This window comes from Scyliorhinus torazame, chromosome 10 (assembly GCF_047496885.1).
Source record: "Scyliorhinus torazame isolate Kashiwa2021f chromosome 10, sScyTor2.1, whole genome shotgun sequence".
NCBI classification, from domain to species: Eukaryota; Metazoa; Chordata; class Chondrichthyes; order Carcharhiniformes; family Scyliorhinidae; genus Scyliorhinus; species Scyliorhinus torazame.
In genome coordinates this window covers 96,324,216-96,343,575 of record NC_092716.1, presented here as the reverse complement: position 1 = coordinate 96,343,575, position 19,360 = coordinate 96,324,216, and the positions used below count along the sequence as shown (strand labels likewise).

At 45.7% G+C, this 19,360-nt stretch overlaps 1 protein-coding gene across 5 annotated transcripts in view; it reads left to right on the top strand.

Moving 5' to 3' along the window:
• The window catches only part of hsf4 (heat shock transcription factor 4), a 117,753-nt gene that overhangs the window by 71,240 nt on the left and 27,153 nt on the right, over positions 1-19,360 (top strand). For 2 of the 5 annotated variants that reach the window (XM_072518457.1, XM_072518455.1), the window contains exons 9-12: positions 1,776-1,991; positions 6,507-6,612; positions 10,987-11,052; positions 17,319-17,397. In XM_072518457.1, the coding sequence (XP_072374558.1) occupies positions 1,776-1,991; positions 6,507-6,612; positions 10,987-11,052; positions 17,319-17,397 (467 nt within the window). The remainder of the gene's footprint in view (positions 1-1,775; positions 1,992-6,506; positions 6,613-10,986; positions 11,053-17,318; positions 17,398-19,360) is intronic. The other 3 variants (XM_072518459.1, XM_072518456.1, XM_072518458.1) reach the window with 3 other exon arrangements.

Sequence of the window (19,360 nt, the reverse complement as noted above, 5' to 3'; positions counted from 1 at the left end):
CAAGGGGGAAAGGAGAGATTTCAGCTTGAGATTTTTGAAACCCTAAACTCTGAATTGAACTAGAGGATTTGGGGTTAAGGATCAGGACTATTGCACTATTTCGGAGTCAGTCACCCAGCTGGAAATTCTCCCAGATGGCCAATTAATGACAGCATGCTCGCTGTCCAATGGGCTCTTGAAGCTGGGGCAATAATAGGCTCCTGTCCAGCTGAGAAAGAATAGGGAGCTTTTTCAGGCAAGAAATTGGCTCAGCAGCTGTGCTGCCATTGTAGAGTGGAGAGGATACCTGTGGCCATAGTTGTAGTTGGGGAAGCAGAGGGGGCTCAGAGCCAGTCTAGAGTGCTGAATCCCCTGGCCTACAGCAAGGAGACTGCCTCCAGGTAGCTGTCCTGCTCCCCGATGCCTTGGGGAGCCACGACAGGCCGCTGGGAAATTCCTGTTGGCTTCTTGCAATTGGTTTTAATAAGGGGTTTAATTCCCCTTAATTGGTCAGCCGCTGTTTGTGGGCAGGGAGCTCTGCTGACGACCAACCTGCCTCTGGGAAAATTGGCTAGGGACATCATTTTTTAAAATTCCTTTACAGGATGTGGGCACTGCTGGCTAGACATTTACTGCACTTCCTCTAGTTGCCCTTGAGCAGGTGGTAGAGAGCTGTCTTCTTGTAGTCCCTGAGGTGTAGGTACACCCATGGTGCTATTAGGACAGGAATTCCAGGATTTTGACCCAGTGACAGTGAAGGAACGGCGATATATTTCCACGTCAGGATGGTGAGTGACTTGGAGGGTATCCTCGAGGTGGTGGTGTTCCCTTGTGTCCACTGCTCGTGTCCTTCTAGATGCTAGTTTTTGTGGGTTTGGACGGTGCTTCCTAAGGAACATTGGTGAGTTCCTGCAGTACATCTTGTAGATGCTACACACGGCTGCCACTGTTCATCAGTGGTGGTGGGATTGAATGTTTGCGGAAAGGGTAGCAACCAAAAGGGTTCCTTTGTCCTGGATGATGTTGAGCTTCTTTTTTTTTAAATTTAGAGTACCCAATTCTTTTTTTTCCAATTAAGGGGTAATTTAGTGCGGCCAATTCACCTACCTGCCCATCTTTGGGTTGTGGGGATGAAACCCATGCAGACACGGGGAGAATGTGCAAACTCCACACGGACAGTGACCTGGGGCTGGGATCGAACCTGGGTCTTCGGCGCCATGAGGCAGCAGTGCTAACCACTGCGTCATCGTGCCGCCCCAAGTGTTGAGCTTCTTGAGTGTTGTGAGAGCTGCACTCATCCAGGCAAGTGGAAAGTATTCCATCACATTCCTGACTTGTGCCTTGTAGATGGTGGACTAACTTTGGGGAGTCAGGAGGTGAGTTACTTGCCGCAGAATTCCTAGCAGGGTGGTGCCAGCAAACTGGTACACGTGATTGGCAGTGCAAATTTTTCACACCCGGCTGTTTCCATACTCACCCACATCTGGGGGTGAAAGTCCTACCTTCAAGCTTTATTACAAAATCTTTAGGCTCCATCTGAATCTAGTGGAATAGAATTTTAACGGTTTCTAATTGAAATATCACAGTGACGTACATTATGTAGCACAATTTACTTATTACGATGGGTAATAGTCATCGAAAGCTATCTGCCCACCTAATTACAAGATTGAGGTGATTTATGGTGAGATGTGTGACTCTTTAGTTTCCTCACACCATGTGGCTGATTTGATAAGGGTGATGGTTTATCCTTGGCTCAAAGATCCTCAACACTCTTTTTCAAATGTTTTGATGTGTAGGGAGAAATGCCTGATGGTTATTAAGGAGGAGCCGGCCAGTCCAGGGGTAGGAGTCCAGGTCCAAGCTGATGCAATGGTTCCAGTGAATCCATGTGGTGCGTGTCTGGAGCCCCCTGTATTACCAGTATCAGTTGTTGAGTCTGTCCTGGAAGGCAGACCCACCTGCAATGCAGTGCTGCACACGGATAAGAGGGGAAGGATAGCTGCTTTAGAGAGGTGAGACTTCACCCAAAAATGCAATTTCATGAAGTATATGAGCGGATTGAAACAAAACTAAATGGCACATTGGGGCATCCTTCACAACAAACAGTCATTAATTAGGCTTTTCACTCAAAAGGAATTAACTTGCATTACAAAGTTGCAACAAAAAAGGCTCATGTTCCTGATCCACATCAGAAGAAGGAAACAGGAGCAGCAGTCTGCCATTCAATAACATCATGGCTGACCTTTGACTTTAATCCCACTTTCCCACCCGATCCCCATTTCCCTTAATTTCCCTAGAGAATAAAAAATTATCTCTCCATTTATAACCTTGAATATACAGTGGCTCAGCAACTACAGGCCCCTGAGGTGAAAAATTCCAAAGATTAGCATCTCTCCAAGTGAAGACATTCCTCCTTATCTCAGTCTTAATCCGATCGATTCCTTATCCTGAGAATGTGCCCCCTAGTTCTACACTCTCACAGAATTGTTACAACACAGTGAGGCCATTCGGTCCATCATGTCGGCACTGGCTGTCTGGATGAGCAATTCACTTAGTGCCATTCTCCCACCTTCTCCCGGTAACACAGCACATTCTTCCTATTTGCTAATAGCCTAATCCTCTTTTGAATGCTTCGCTGGGACCTGCCTCCACCAAACTGTCATGCAGAGCATTCCAGACCATAACCTTTCACTCTCTGAAAAGGTATTTCTTGTATCTAGCCAGAGGAAATAGTCTCTCAACATCTACCCTGTCAAGCCCCCTCAGAATCTTCTATGTTTTGGTAATAACCCTCACGAGGCCCACAGGGATACCTTGATCGATCTCCCTGTGGGACTCATGGAATATCAGCTTCCCCATTAGTGGGCGGAGGGCCATCCAGCTGGGTCTTGTTACTGGACTCTGTAAAAGCCGGCCCGGACAGGGACCGGCATTCTGCTAGTCCCGACGGGGACTTATGTGTGTACACTGTCGTTTGCTATGATTACAATAAACTCAGATTTATTCACCTATAAGGGCCTTGTGGGTCTTCATAGTTTTAGTGAAATCACCTCTCGTTTTTCTAAACTCCAGCAAGTTTTGGAATCTATCAACATAGGGCAAACCCTTTCATCACAGGAATCAATTTCGTGAATCTTCACTGCATTGTCTTCCAGGGAAGCCACGTTTATCCTACCTGAGACAAGGAGGCCTAAATTGTGTGCAGTACTCCAGCTGTGGTCTCACCAAAGTCCTATATATTTATAGTAAGATTTCCTGACTCTTATATCCCAGCCTCCTTGCAGTGAAGGCAAGCACAGTATTTGTCTTCCTAATTGCTTATTGTGCCTGCATGATAATCTGTTCCTTATGCGAGGACACCCACATCACTCTGAATGTCAACATTTTAAAGTTTTGTATCATCAGCAAACTTGGATACATTACTCTCAGTAGTTTTATCTGAGATTTGTCCACTATAGATCACACACACAGCTTCAAACTTAATGGAACTTGTCAAACTGTTGAGGTAAAATGGGTATTGTGTTTCCGGAGATGGGCGTGCTATGCCTGATGGGATTAAACTGCTTTTATTACTGTATACTGAAGTAGATTGACAGCCTCACACTTATTGTATTCAGTGTCAATGAAACCCAATATTTCTAATCTCTACCACTATAGATTCACCCCTTCATCCCCATATTTTTATTTTAGTTCTGTTCACTTCACTGTATACTTGGTAAGTGGGATGCCATCGGTGTTCAGTGTCCAGCCACTACAAGATACGATGAGGTATCTTGGGCGGGATTCTCCACTCCCACGCCGAAGTGGCCGCGCCGTCGTGAACGCCGTTGAGGTTCACGACGGCGCGGAACGGCCCCGGTCCCGACCGATTCAGGCCCAGGCAATGGGCTAGGATCGGGGCCGCGTCATCTACATGCGCCAGGCCTTGTCGCCCGCGTAAAAGCGGCGCCGCATAGATGACGCGGCCAGCGCCGCATAACGGGCGTCATCCGTGCATGCGCGGGTTGGCCAGTGCCAACCTGCGCATGCGTGGTTGCCGTCCTCTAAATCCGCCCCGCAAGAAGATGGGGGACGGATCTTGCGGGGCCGCGGAAGGAACGAGGTCCTCCTTCAGAGAGGACGGCCCGACGATCGGTGGGCACCGATCGCGGCCCACCCCACATTCCAGGTGAAGCCCGGTGCAGGATCCCCCCTCGCCCCCTCACAGGCCGCCCTCCCAGCGTTCACGCACCGCCCACGACTGCAGCGACCAGGTGTGGACGGTGCCGAGGGGAACCCGCCGTTTTGGCCTGGCCGCTCGGCCCATCCGGGCCTCAGAATAGCGGGGGTGCCGGAGAATCGCCATTTTGGGCGTCTCCGGCGATTCTCCGGCCTGCGGCCCGCGAAACTCGACCGGGCCGTTCCCGCCGCTTGGGAGAATCACGGGAGGGCGTCGGACCGGCGTCCCCGGAAATTTTGGCGGCCCAGGCGATTCTCCGAACCGGCGTGGGAGTGGAGAATCGTTCCCCTTATCTCTCATTTTCACTTCATCCCAATGGGAAATGTGTGCACAGCCTCAACTCAACTTACAAAGGCCAAGATTTGGAATCTGACATGTGCAGGACCGTCGGTGCAGATTCAGTGTCATCGACCTTTCTTCAAACTGGTTCACTACTTGGTGCAATAACATGCATTGACTGTTGTATGCTTTAAACATCCTTCTTGGCTGTGCACCAGTGAAAATCAGTAAAGGTGGAATAGTTGCTTCATCTTCCAAGTTGCAAAAAATGTAACCAAGGAGGTGAATAATTGAAAACTGAAAAAGGCGGAAGCTGGAAATCTGTTCCAGTGAAGCTCAATGCAAGCTTGAGGAACAGTACCTCATCTTTTGATTAGCCTGGCATCGTTCAGACTATAAACCCATTTTATTTCCTTTTCTTTGCTGATTTGGGTTTTTCAGACAGCAGCACACCTGACCTAAGCACATCTTTTGTTTCTTTTTCTTTCTTTGCCACCATTCCTTTGGGCCCTGAGATAAAGAAACCAAAACTGTACACAACACTCCCGGTGCAGTCTCACCAAGGCTCGCTATAATTGCAGCAAGACACCTTTACTCCTGTACTCAAATCCCCTCACCATGAAGGCCAATATACAATTTGCCTTCCTAATTGCTTGCCGCACCTGCATGCGATCTTTTAGTAACTCATGAACAAGGACATTAAGGTCCCTTTGCACAACATTTACCAATCTTTCACCATTTCAGAAATCCTCTGCCTTTCTGTGTTTTTTACCAAAGTGGATAAGTTTACCTACATCATGTACCATCTGCTAAGTTTTTGCCCATTCACTTAGCCGATCCAAGTCCCCTTGAAGCCTCCTTGCATCCTCCTGACAACTTACATTCCCAACAAGTTTGTCATCAGCAAATTTGAAAATATGACATTTGGTCTCCACATCCGAGTCGTTGATATAGATTGTGGAACTGGATCAGCACTGACCTTTGTGCTGCCCCAGTAGTAACAGCCTACCATTCTGACAATGACCTCCGTATTCCTACTCTCTACTTTCTGCCTGTTAACCAATTCTCCATCCGTTCCATGTGCTCTGATTTTGTTTACTAACCTCTGTGGGACATCTGAAAAAAGACTTCTGAAAATCCAAATACACCACATTCATTGGTTCTCCTTTATTTATACTACAAGTAGCATCCTCAAAAAATTCCAACAGTTTTCTCAAACATGATTTCCCTTTCATAAATCCATGTTTACTCTGCCCAATCAAATTTTTATTTTTCAAGTGTCCAATTATCACATCATCCTTTATAATTGATTATAATATTTTCTGTACCACTAATGTTAAACTAACAGGTCTGTGATTCTCCGTTTTCTCTCTCCTTCCCATCTTAAATAGTAGAATTACATTTGCAACTTTCCAGTTTGCAGGAACCTTTCCAGAATCAATAGAATTTTGAAGGATCCACTATCTCTGTAGCCACCTCCTTCAACACTCTGGGATGTAGCTTATCTGATCCAGAGGATCCATCATCCCTCAATCCAATTAATTTTTTGAGTACACCTCTTTATTAATACTAATTTATTTCATTTCCTCTTTTGCATTGTCAGTCTGTCAGTTCCCTAATATTTTTTTTCCTTTTTTTAAATTTAGAGTACCCAATTATTTTTTTCCAATTAAGGGACAATTTAGCGTGGCCAATTCACCTAACCTGCACATCTTTGGGTTGTGGGGGTGAAACCCACGCAGACACGAGGAGAATGTGCAAACTCCAGACAGACAGTGACCCGGGTCCTCGGTGCCGTAGGCAGCATTGCTAACCACTGCACCGCCGTGTCGCCCCGGTTCCCTAATATTTCTGGGAGATTCTCTGTATTTTCCTCTGTGAAGACAGACACAAAGTAATTGTTTAGTTTCTCTGCCATTTCCTGATTCTCTATTTATAAATTCTCCTGTCTCTGCCTGTCACGGACCCACATTTATTCTTGTGAATGTTTTCCTTTTCACTTTTTAAAATAATTCTTTTGGGTTTACAGGACCGAGGTGCCTGACCACATGCAGAGCATTGAATTGAACCTGGATGGTTTGCATTCACTGCTTGGGAACCAGCAATATAGCCTGGAGCATTCTACCATCATGCATGTAAGTTTCGGGCCAATACGGCACTCATAGGATTCAATTTGGATTTGAAACATTCTTTAAATATTCCCGCTTACTGAAAAATGAAGGAATAGTTGACTGTAATAACATGCAGCCACTCCACCACTGATATACTGAGTAAACTATCCACAAGACCAACAGTCAAAACACACTAAGGCTTTTTTGAGTTGTGGAGAAAAAAGCTTATCTAAATGGACAAGATGTGGAGATGCCGGCGTTGGACTGGGGTGAGCACAGTAAGAAGTTTTACAACACCAGGTTAAAGTCCAACAGGTTTGTTTCGATGTCACTAGCTTTCGGAGCGCTGCTCCTTCCTCAGGTGAATGAAGAGGTATGTTCCAGACACATATATATAGACAGATTCAAAGATGCCAGACAATGCTTGGAATGCGACCATGAGCAGGTGATTAAATCTTTACAGATCCAGAGATGGGGTAACCCCAGGTTAAAGAGGTGTGAATTGTGTCAAGCCAGGACAGTTGGTAGGATTTCGCAGGCCAGATGGTGGGGAATGAATGTAATGCGACATGAATCCCAGGTCCCGGTTGAGGCCGCACTCATGTGTGCGGAACTTGGCTATAAGCTTCTGCTCGGCGATTCTGCGTTGTCGCACGCCCTGAAGGCCGCCTTGGAGAACGCTTACCCGGAGATCAGAGGCTGAATGCCCTTGACTGCTGAAGTGTTCCCTGACTGGAAGGGAACATTCCTGCCTGGTGATTGTCGCACGATGTCCGTTCATTCGTTGTCGCAGCGTCTGCATGGTCTCGCCAATGTACCACGCTTCGGGACATCCTTTCCTGCAGCGTATGAGGTAGACAATGTTGGCCGAGTCGCACGAGTATGTACCGCGTACCTGGTGGGTGGTGTTCTCACGTGTAATGGTGGTATCCATGTCGATGATCTGGCACGTCTTGCAGAGATTGCCATGGCAGGGTTGTGTGGTGTCGTGGTCACTGTTCTGAAGGCTGGGTAGTTTGCTGCAAACAATGGTTTGTTTGAGGTTGCGCAGTTGTTTGAAGGCAAGTAGTGGGGGGGTGGGGATGACCTTGGCAAGATGTTCATCTTCATCGATGACGTGTTGAAGGCTGTGTCATGATGCTCCACTTCTCCAGCTTCCACCCTAAACACATTAAAGAAGCCATCCCCTATGGACAAGCTCTCCGTATACACAGGATCTGCTCAGACGAGGAGGAGCGTAACAGACATCTACAGATGTTGAAAGATGCCCTCGTACGAACGGGATATGGCGCTCGACTCATCGATCGACAGTTCCAACGCGCCACAGCAAAAAACCGCACCGACCTCCTCAGAAGACAAACATGGGACACAACCGACAGAATACCCTTCGTCGTCCAGTACTTTCCCGGAGTGGAGAAACTACGACATCTTCTTCACAGCCTTCAACACGTCATCGATGAAGATGAACATCTTGCCAAGGTCATCCCCACAACTTGCCTTCAAACAACTGCGCAACCTCAAACAAACTATTGTTTGCAGCAAACTACCCAGCCTTCAGAACAGTGACCACGACACCACACAACCCTGCTATGGCAATCTCTGCAACACGTGCCAGATCATCGACATGGATACCACCATTACACGTGAGAACACCACCCACCAGGTACGCGGTACATACTCGTGCGACTCGGCCAACGTTGTCTACTTCATACGCTGCAGGAAAGGATGTCCCGAAGCGTGGTACATTGGCGAGACCGTGAAAACGCTGCGACAATGAATGAACGGACATCGTGCGACAATCACCAGGCAGGAATGTTCCCTTCCAGTCGGGGAACACTTCAGCAGTCAAGGGCATTCAGCCTCTGATCTCCGGGTAAGCATTCTCCAAGGCGGCCTTCAGGACGCACGACAACGCAGAATCGCCGAGCAGAAGCTTATAGCCAAGTTCCGCACACATGAGTGCAGCCTCAACCGGGACCTGGGATTCATGTCGCATTACATTCATCCCCCACCATCTGGCCTGCGAAATCCTACCAACTGTCCTGGCTTGACACAATTCACACCTCTTTAACCTGGGGTTACCCCATCTCTGGATCTGTAAAGATTTAATCACCTGCTAATGCTCGCATTCCAAGCATTGTCTGGCATCTTTGAATCTGTCTATATATATATATATATGTGTCTGGAACATACCTCTTCATTCACCTGAGGAAGGAGCAGCACTCCGAAAGCTAGTGACATCGAAACAAACCTGTTGGACTTTAACCTGGTGTTGTAAAACGTCTTACTAAATGGACAGGGGCAGCAGATGTATGGGAACACCACCAAGTTACAAACCATCTTAACTTTGACTATATATTGTTGTTCCTTAATTGGTCGCTGGATCAAAATCCTGGAACTCCAGACATGGAAGTTCTGTGAAAGCACTCTCATCAAGTGCTGTGATTAAATTATGCAATGATTCAGAAAGAAGGTCCATCACTTTCTCTTTTCCTTTTCAAAATAATTTTATTGAATACATTTGTCATGTGTAGAAAAATACAAAAGCAGGGCAGCACGGTGGCGCAGTGGGTTAGCCCTGCTGTCTCACGGCGCCGAGGTCCCAGGTTCGATCCCAGCTCTGGATCACTGTCTGTGTGGAATTTGCACATTCTCCCCATGTTTGCGTGGCTTTCGCCCCCAGAACCCAACGATGTGCAGGCTCGGTGGATTGGTCACGTTAAATTGCCCCTTAATTGGAAAAAATGAATTGGGTACTCTAAATTTTTTTTTTTTTAATACAAAAGCCAAACCTCGGCACATTTTCTCAATGGCAAATAGTGATTGGCGATAAATTCCAGTGATGTCCACGCTTAAGAATTTTGTTTTCATATTACTGAGAGCAGTTTACATGGTAACTACCACCAGTGTCATTCAAGGCTGCCTTATTGGTCAGTTTATTTTTAGATTGAAAAGTACACATGAAGGTGTGTCTTGTGGCTGCTTTTTTTTAAAAAAAGGTTGTGAGGTTTTTTTCAGTGCGATCGTGCCCAGAGACGCTCAATTTAGAGCTGAAGATTGAACCATTTTTCAGGAGGTTGCCTTGACAGCTATGGCTGAAAAACAGGAGTGGTTTTAACCCAGTGGGTTGGCCATGTGGATAAAACTGTCTCTGAAAACCCATAGTCCTCTCCTACCCACCGTTGCTTACTTTGCACACCACTTTACATGGCCGACATGCCTGGTGGCTGTCTCGATAATGTGTGTAAATCGGGGTCCTACAATGCCATTAGGACCCTGATGCATTTTTCACTCAAAGGATTGGAAGACCAACCCAGCATCGAACTATTGAGTAAAACCCAATGGGATTTATTTCAGAGGGTCACATGAAACACTATTTAAAGTGGCACTTGGGGACAGCTGCTTGAATCATAAGGATTTGTGTGCCAGACCTGCAGGTCTGATTGTTGCTGCCAGTTTTGCCCATCCCTAGTTAACCTTAAGAAGGGGACTGTGGACCATCATCCTCTTTGCTGCAACCCATGCGGTGAAGGTACTCTCACGGTGCTGTTATTCTGGGAATTCCAGGACTTTGCCTCAGTGATGATGAAGGACATGCAATGTATTTCCAAATCCTGATGGTGTGTGTCATGGGGGGCATGGTGTTTCCTTCCACCTGCCACTTTCATGCTTTTAGGTGGTGGAGGTTACGATTGTGCCTTTTGGAGTTCCATACGAACAAGCATTCGGGACTCATCGTGGACTGCATTCTTGTCTCATTGTTTTGGTTGGAGGAAGGGGAGCAACAAAAGCAGCAGCAGTGCCTGTACATCCAGGCGAGAATAGTGAATACTGTAATGACTGCTTTGAAGACAGCGAGTGTTAGTTCGGAATGAGAGGTAATATAATGTGCCCATGATAAAATAATGCAAGGAAGGGCATTGTTCAGGGTGCTGCGGGAGGGAGGGATAATGAGCCAGGTGCTGTTGGAAAAAAAAAGAGATGGAAAAATCAAAAGCTCGTTTCACTCCTAATGTTCTTGTCAGGTTCGAACATTTCCGACATTGAATCCAGGTCCTGGAATTGATGCAACTGGAATGGGCCATGTCTGATAATAAAGTGTTACCACCTTATTTCCTGGATCCTGACTAGACCTGGACACACTAGATCCTGTGACATGACAGACCTGCCAAATTGAATCAGAAGGCACCTTCTTGCTCTTCCTTTCTTGATACTTTCCTGTACATGTCATTGCCATGTTAATATGGGTATCAACCCACGAATGCAGCCTGGGACGTTCTGTTGTGTCGTACCCTGGTTTTGTTGTTGATGTGGTAAGATAGAAAGAAAATAGCAAATATATATGAATGAATGAAATAAATCCTCTTTATTTTCTAAATTAATCTCCATCTCCTACAGATCTTTAATCCGAATATGCCTCTAAATGAGCTGAACCTGACTGACATGGAGGCAAACCTTGCAATGGTAAGGATAGGTGCAAAATGAATAGTCCTGTCCAGATGTGAGAGCAAGGATCTGATTAATGACAAGAAATCACTCTTTTGCATTCCAGTTCCTCACTGTGTAATCCTTGCAACGTGTAGAAATCCAAGGGAAACCATTGTATGTGTGCACATAAATCTAGATCTAATGCAAACACATGATGGCAGCCCCTCCTGTGCAAGAAGGAAGGATTAAGGTCACAAGTTCTCTAATTTTCGGGTTCTAACTCAGTGACTCAGTAAATGACTGACTTAGAGATGCGCAGTAAATGCTGGCCGATGCCCACATTCCATGTGCAAGTGCAAAAAGAGAGAAGGAAAATAAATAATAATATTTCAAGGCACTGAGTGTCCATGCAACCAGACAAACCATAGGGCCCCAATCGGTGCTGAGTTATCTGAGATCAGGAGAAACACTAGCTGACGTGCTACGGTTGGTCTCAGCACTCCTGGGCTATGTAATGGGAAAACAGTTAAGCGTTCCTGCTTTTCGCCCACCCCATGTTATAGAAACAGTGTCAGTAATTTTTCAGTTTAGTTAGCACTTCTGCCTTTCATTCACAAGGTTCTGAGTTCAGGCCTGACTGCAGGACTTAGCACAAAATCCTAGGCCGTCACTTTGGCATCATGCTGCACTAACGAGAGTTTTCAGAAGAGATGTTAAACTGAGGCCCCAACTGCCCTAATGGACATTAAAGATGGAATGGCACTCTGTCAAAGAAGAGCTGGGGAGTTATCCCTGGTGTCCTGGTCAACGTTATCCCCCAATCGACGTTATGAAAACAGATTATCTGCTCATGAATGCAGTGTTATTTGTGGGAGATCTTTGTGTGCAATTTGGCTTCTCCGTTTGTTACTTTATAACAGTGACTACACTTCAAAAGTAGTTCATTAACTGTGTAGCGCTTTGGGATGTCCTGTGCCTGTGAAGGACATAGGTCTCTTTTTAACATTTGTAAGATATCTATTTTTAATACCCAACCATAGAATCCTTACAGTGCAGAAGGAGGCTATTTGGCCCATCGAGTCTGCACCAACACTCCAAAAGAGCACTCTTACTGTGCCCACTCCCCTGCACTAACCCCGCGCATTGATCATGGGCAAACCACCTAACCTGCACATCTTTGGACTGTGGGAGGAAACCAGAGCAAAATTCCATCTGCCACCTATCCACCCATTCCACCAGCCTGTCTATGTCCCGCTCGAAGTCTATGACTTTCCTCCTCACAGTTCACAGTACTTCCAAGTTTTGTGCCATCTGCAAATTTTGAAACTGTGCACCTACACCCAAGTCTCTGTCACTAAGCTATATCAAGAAAAGCGAAGATCCTAGCATCGAGTCAGGATAACATACTGTGTACCTTCATTCTGTTCAGAAAACAACTGTTCACTACTCTTTCTTATCACTGAGTCAACTTCATATCTATGCCACCACTTTCCCGTCAATTCCTTTTTTTGAACAAATCCCCTGGTATCATACCCGTATAAAAGGCAGGTTGGAAGATTATAGCCACCCTTACTTCTCTCGGACACATTCATCTGTTCCTTATTAACTTCAAGTAAAGCTAACTTTTCTAATGCATTGGTTAAGACCGGGACAAAGTACCATTTAGGACCTTGGCCACACCCTCTGCCTTGGTGTGAACATTCCTTTTTTGGAGCCTAATTTGCCCGCTCCTCCTCTTCGTACTCATTATTTATGTGCCTACAGAAGACATTTGGATTCCCTTTCAAATTAGCTGCCAGTCTCTTATATTCTCTATTTGCTGCTTTAATTTCCTTTATCACTTCCCCTCTGAACTTTCTATTCTCGTCTCATTCTCATTTGTATTATCAACTTGATTCCTGCCAGTCATGCCCTTTTTCTACTTCTTCTTACCCACCATCTCGTTGGTCATCCAGGGAGCACGAGCTTTGGTTGTCTTTCCCCTGCCTGGGAAGCTATCTTGACTGTACCTGAACCTTTAAATGCAGTCTACTGTTTCGTTACAGCTTTGCCTACTAATATTTGATTCTTATTTACCTAGTACAGGCTCATTGTCAACCCACTGATATTGGACGTCTTCCAATTGATTATTACAATTTCTACTCTGGATTGCTTCTTGTCCTTTTCCATGACTAAGATAAACCTTAAGATAGTGATTACTGTTCCCTCAATGTTCCTCTGCTGACTCTAGATCCACTTAGAAAATAGGAGCGGGAGGAGGCCATTCAGCCCTTCAAGATTTCTCCGCCATTCATTAAGATCATGGCTGATCATCGAACTCAATAGCCTGATACCGCCTTCCCATCCATATCCTTTGATCCCCTTCACCCCAAGTGCTATATCTAACTGCTTAATGAAAACATACAATGTTTTGGCCTCAGCTGCTTTCTGTGGTAACGAATTCCACAGGCCAACCACATCTCTGACTTAAGAAGGTCTACCCTGTATCCTCAGACTGTGACCCTTTGTTCTGGACACTGCTACCATCGGGATAATCCTTAGCCCAGCTCATTCCCCAGAATCAGATCCAGCAATGCCTCCTTCCTTACTGGGCTGGAAACATGTGGATCAAGAAAATTCTCTACACTACACTACCCTATTCTGTGTAACCCTCTATTCCATTCTCCTTAATATCCTTGTCTAACTTCCCCTTAAATGCATCTTTACAGTTGCCATATAAATTATTTTTGTTGTTGTTGACGCCCAATGATTCTTGCTGGGTGAAGACAGCATTAGGCCTGGTCATCATTCAACCCCAAGATCAAACAGCCTTCCCAGCTTGCTGAAGCTCAGGCAGGTTGAAAGTATTGCCTGGTGCCTGTGCAACTTTGTGCCAGCACAAGCGAGCATTGATAGGAGAACAGGGGGGAAACAATCAGAAGTGAAGAGAAGAAACAAATCATTGAGTGATCACTTCTATTTGTTACAGTTCAAAGGCTTTTATCTGTGTCTCTAGTCTGCCTACACTATGCATCAACTGTAGATATAGCACCATTGAAGGATCCTTTAACAAATATACCTGCTGACACTGATCATGCCATGCAAAACCCCAAAGACTGTTCAAGATACCCAGGAAGTGGCTAACATTTTGATATGAAAAGGCAAAGAACAGAATATAATGTTACATTATATTGTATAATATGTAGGACGCGCAACAGAAATTGTTTTCAGTTTTTATCAGGATATTTACAAGATAACAGACAATGCCTCCTCTCAAAATGAATTCACTTCTTCATAGGAAGAAAGATTACATTACCGATTAAATATAAAAGCATTCTTCACATTTAATAGAATCTTGGGACAATAAGGCACAGGGAGAAGCCTGTGCTTGCTCTTTGAAAGAGCAATTTAATCAGTCTCGCTTCACTGCTCTTTCCCCATTACCCTGCAAAGGAATAAAATAGTATGCATTTGCCATGTTTAAACTATACAAACAGAGTACTCAGTGGAGATTGTGAAATATATAAATTAGTCTGCTTGGTGAGGTTTTCATCCATTTTTCAGGGGGTTTGCAATTTTTATATGAATAAGGCCTTCTCTGTGATGTTCAGTCCTAAAATAGCCTGGGATGGGAATGTACTGAGAGGGTCTATAGGCCGGGATTCTCTGACCCTGCACAGGGTCCGAGACTCCCCGGGGGGAGGCGTGAATCCCGCCCTGACTTCCCTATTCTCCGGCGCCGTTTTTTGCGCGCCGTCGCGATTCCCGCCACGCTGGTTGGTGGCAATTGATAGCGGCTCCTCCGGCCATTCTCCGGGCCCCGATGGGCCAAGTGGCCGACAAGTTTTGCCCAGTCCCGCCGTCGTGAATTACTCACCTCACACATGGCGGGATATGGCAGGTAAGTGTGCGGGGGCCGTCCTGGGGGATGGGGGGGAGGGGCATCCGACCCCGGGGGCCCCCACGGTGGCCTGGCCCGCGATCGGAGCTTACCGATCTGCAGGAGGGCTGGTTCCGCGGGGGCCTTCTTTCCTCCGCGCCGTGCCCCTGTAGGCCTCCGCCATATTGCCCGGGGGCCGGCACAGAGAAGGGAACCCCCGCGCATACGCGGAAAGACGCCGGCCATTCTGCACATGCGCGGAAATATGCTGGCTGTTCTGGGCATGCGCGAACTCGCACCGGCCCTTCTGCGCCGGCGGGAGCTGCGGGAACCACTCCGGCGTCAACCTAGCCCCCTCGAAAGGTGAGAATTCCTCACTTTTGGGGCCGTTGACGCCGGAATGGTTGCCGCTGGATTTCACGCCGGCATGGGGGCATAGCCCCATTATTGGAGAATCCCGCCCATAGTGTCCAATGTGGGAGAATGTTTCTGCATCCCTTGACATTACTCTCATACTATGATGAGCGATAGTGGCAATTGGCAGGAAGAAATTGTAACATTTTCTGTTGGTAATACTCTTGTCATGTTTTAAATGGTTGGGGTACATGAATGATAATTAAAGCAGAGACAGTGTGACTGAGAATCTAAGTTGTGTTTGAAGTAGTACTGAGCCTAGGAATACATGAAACAGATGTTTACCTCAGTTAATTTAGTCAGCATGTTTATAGACCCAGAGTAGATTTGAATGGGACGTTGTGATTCAAAGGAAAGGATATGCAGAGTGCAAAAGAAAGGTATCATAGGTAAAGTATGGATAGAGTGAGTTCACTTTTCTTTAAATTTTAAAAGCGAAAGTATAGAGGTAGAGTTAATCAATTCTGAGAGGGAGCATTTCTAAAGAGACTGGGTGAGTCAATGGAGAGATCGAAAGGAAAGAACGGATTAAAGAAGATACTTGATGTCAGCAGACAACTGGAATTGCTGGTCAACTTCCAGCAAGCAAAGATCTGAAAAGCCAGCTGCTGTTAACTTCAGAGGGCATGCCAAGAGAAATTAAAGGCATTCTGTGGTTAAAAATGACTGTCGTTTTGGAGATTTTAAAATCCAAAAGGAGTTGCTGAACAGATATGGGGAAAGTTAGCTCTGAAGGTAGTTCCATTAAGACTGTTTGGAACTGTATTAAAGAATTGGTACTGTGTGAAACCATTGTTGTGTTTAAGTGTATTTCAATTTTTATTTTTCTGACCTTCTGAGATTTGAAACGCTCAGCATTTGCCATCAGCCGTGCCTTAACACAATGCAAATTAATGCCAGGCTAGACCACAGAAAAACTATTGCACAGAAAGAGGCCATTTAGCCCATTGTGTCTGCCCCAGGCGGAAACAACTAGCTGCATATTACAAAATGATCAGGGGGTTGGATAGGGTGGACAGTGAGAGCCTTCTCCCGCGGATGGAAATGGCTGGCACGAGGGGACATAGCTTTAAACTGAGGGGTAATAGATATAGGACAGAGGTCAGAGGTAGGTTCTTTACGCAAAGAGTAGTGAGGCCGTGGAATGCCCTACCTGCTACAGTAGTGAACTCGCCAACATTGAGGGCATTTAAAAGTTTATTGGATAAACATATGGATGATAATGGCATAGTGTAGGTTAGATGGCTTTTGTTTCGGTGCAACATCGTGGGCCGAAGGGCCTGTACTGCGCTGTATCGTTCTATGTTCTATATTCTAATCCCACCTGCCATTACCCGATCCAGTACATATCCTCTACTGCCCTCTGATATAATAAATGGTTAATCAGTAGTAAAGCATCACACCGCCACACTGATGGGTGTAATGATATGTATATACGTAGACAAGTAAAGGGTTAATTATTACATCTCCGTGTAACACAACCACTAGAGGGCACCACTAGTTCCCAGTATAAATATAAGAACTCAGGGAATCTTGGGTACTGGTCAGTTGAGTGTAAGCAGAGAGAGAGATAGATCACAGCATAGTTCAGAATAGATAGAAGTAGCACGTGTAGTTTAATTAGTTATTACTTAAACATAGGATACTTTATTAATAGTTATAGTTCTGTGGAGTATGCAAACTCAATATTAATCTATCGTTATTCAATAAATCAGTTTTGCTTTAAGTTACAGATTGGTGGTTTCTTTATAATCACACCATCGGACCATTCTGGATTACGAAGCAAAGAGTAACGATATATTACTGAAGAGTAATATAACATGGTGCCAGATATTGGCTACAGAAACTAGCTAGTATAATTTAGTAAGATTAGAAACAAGAAAGAATTACGAAGCTATACGATATATTCCCAAAAAGTAATATAACAGTGGGATCAGTGACCAAACATCATGGTTGTGTGACAGGGACTGTGCTTCCTTCCCAGCAGAAAAACAGCTCTGATTCTCGTCTGTGGCTTGTGCTTTCCCAGATTCAGAAACTTATTGTGGATCCAGAGCTGAGGCAGATTGAACCGTCCAACAAAGCCCTGAAAACTGGAGCAAGCTCAGGTAAATCAGTTACAAGTGATTTCTGCAGACAGTGCTTACAGCCTCTTAAAAAATTTTTTTTTTAATGGAATTAAGTCCAGAACCCCCCTTTATATTGCCTCTAACCACTCCCAGGTCTAACACATGGAAATACCGTCGAAATACCAAGATTTTAAAGTGCAAAAATTAATTCAGGTAGGGCAAGGGCTCTTTAGAAACCTTAGTCCATGCAACCTGTCCGATTGAAGATTAAACAGTTAAGTATTTGACAACTGGGTCTTAGGAATTTTGTCCGTATTCTCATGAACAGGGCGAATGCTCAGGTAGAGCAATATCTGAGGAAGCAGGATTTTTCTCAGCCTTTCCTTATTTTTTCAATGTACTGTCGGATCAGTGTCCTTACCCCCCCCCCCCCCCAACCCTGTACGGCTGCTTCAGTCATACCCTTCAAAGTCATATTGGACAAGAATATTAGGGCCTTGTGCTTACAAACAGAAGCCTGTAAGAAATGGGGAATTGAGTTGTTCTCTGTTCATAACCTGGGACATCATTCAGTACATTCAACAAGTCAGAGATTCGTGGATTAGAAAACAGACTGGTTGTGGGAGGGATACCGACAGAAGTGAGACCATGCTTGTGTGAATAAGATAGACAGTAAGAAAGACATGGCAGACAAGGAGACCAACAGACAGAAGAGAAATAGTTAAATATTAACCTTAGTTCAAAATTCCATGAGAGCTAAACAGGTGACTCAGAGCATATGTTTGTGCAACTGGCCACAGGCAGAGTGTAACTCTGATGGGATGCTAAAGCTGAGTGGCTTGGTCTCCTCGGTCACTGGTCTTAGCAAATCTGCACTATTGCGGCCAGCGGCAAGCCAAATGCAAACATGAAACCTCTGTGGGAAACCGATTAGACTGGTGCTTTGCGCAGTGCAAAAGCTTTCGAAAGTAGTGACTGAAAACAGGCAGATAGCCCGGGTCTTCCTTGGCTGGCAAACAAATCAAGGTAATTCTGCCAGAATGAAGGATTTTTCACTGCTTCTGCCTGGCTGCCACCGTGGTGTCTTAATAGGGCCAGAGAACAAACTGTGTCAGCAGCAGAGCATTTCAGTGCTGACAGCATCACCCATGAATGAATTTATTACTTTTGTATTGGCATCATGACACTGCTCAAGATATTAATTCTTTGACCATGCAATCTGCCCAAAATGTCACAGCCAGCCTTGTGGGCCTGCCAGTCATTTGCTGCCAATTTAAGTGCCTGGCAGCTTGACATAAAAGATACATTTTGGACTGCTGCTTTTTACAGGATTACATCGGATATACACCACAGAAACAGGTCATTCAGTCCAACCAGTTCATGCTGGTGTTTTCGCTCCACCCGAGCCCCCTCTCATCTTTCCTCATCTAAGTCTACCACTGTTATGTGTTGAACTTCATTCGCCTATTATGTCTGTTCTGCGAATGTATTGTCCTCCTGTAATTTGTTGCAGTCCTCCTCGGTATTGACTATTACCCCCATCCCACACACACTTTTTTGGGTCCTGAGGAGTTTCTCACTGGTTCAGCCCACACTTTGAATTATTTTCAGCACTGTGGAGCTGAACTATGAGATCGGGCTGCCATTTTGAAAGGATGCCCTGATCTCTAAGTGAGCTTGTGGGTTCCCCACATCTCCCACCCAGTGGCTCCCAGACACTCCCCAAGTGAGGACACCCCGCTATTGAGTTCCTGGAGGCCCCCTCCACTTCAGGCCCCCCTGGGCCTCCTTACGGCCCCCCCTTTCTAGGACCTCCACCCATGACCACCCCCAACCTCCCTGAGCGCCGTTTGCTCACACCCCTTTTGGGCAGAGTTCTGATTCCGACACCTCACAAGACTTGGGTGCATCCCGCGAGGCACGGAGGCTGCCGGGAAGCCTCTCCTGGGATGCATTCACTGCGTTGTGCCTCTCGCTCAATGCAGCCAGAGAATCACGCCCT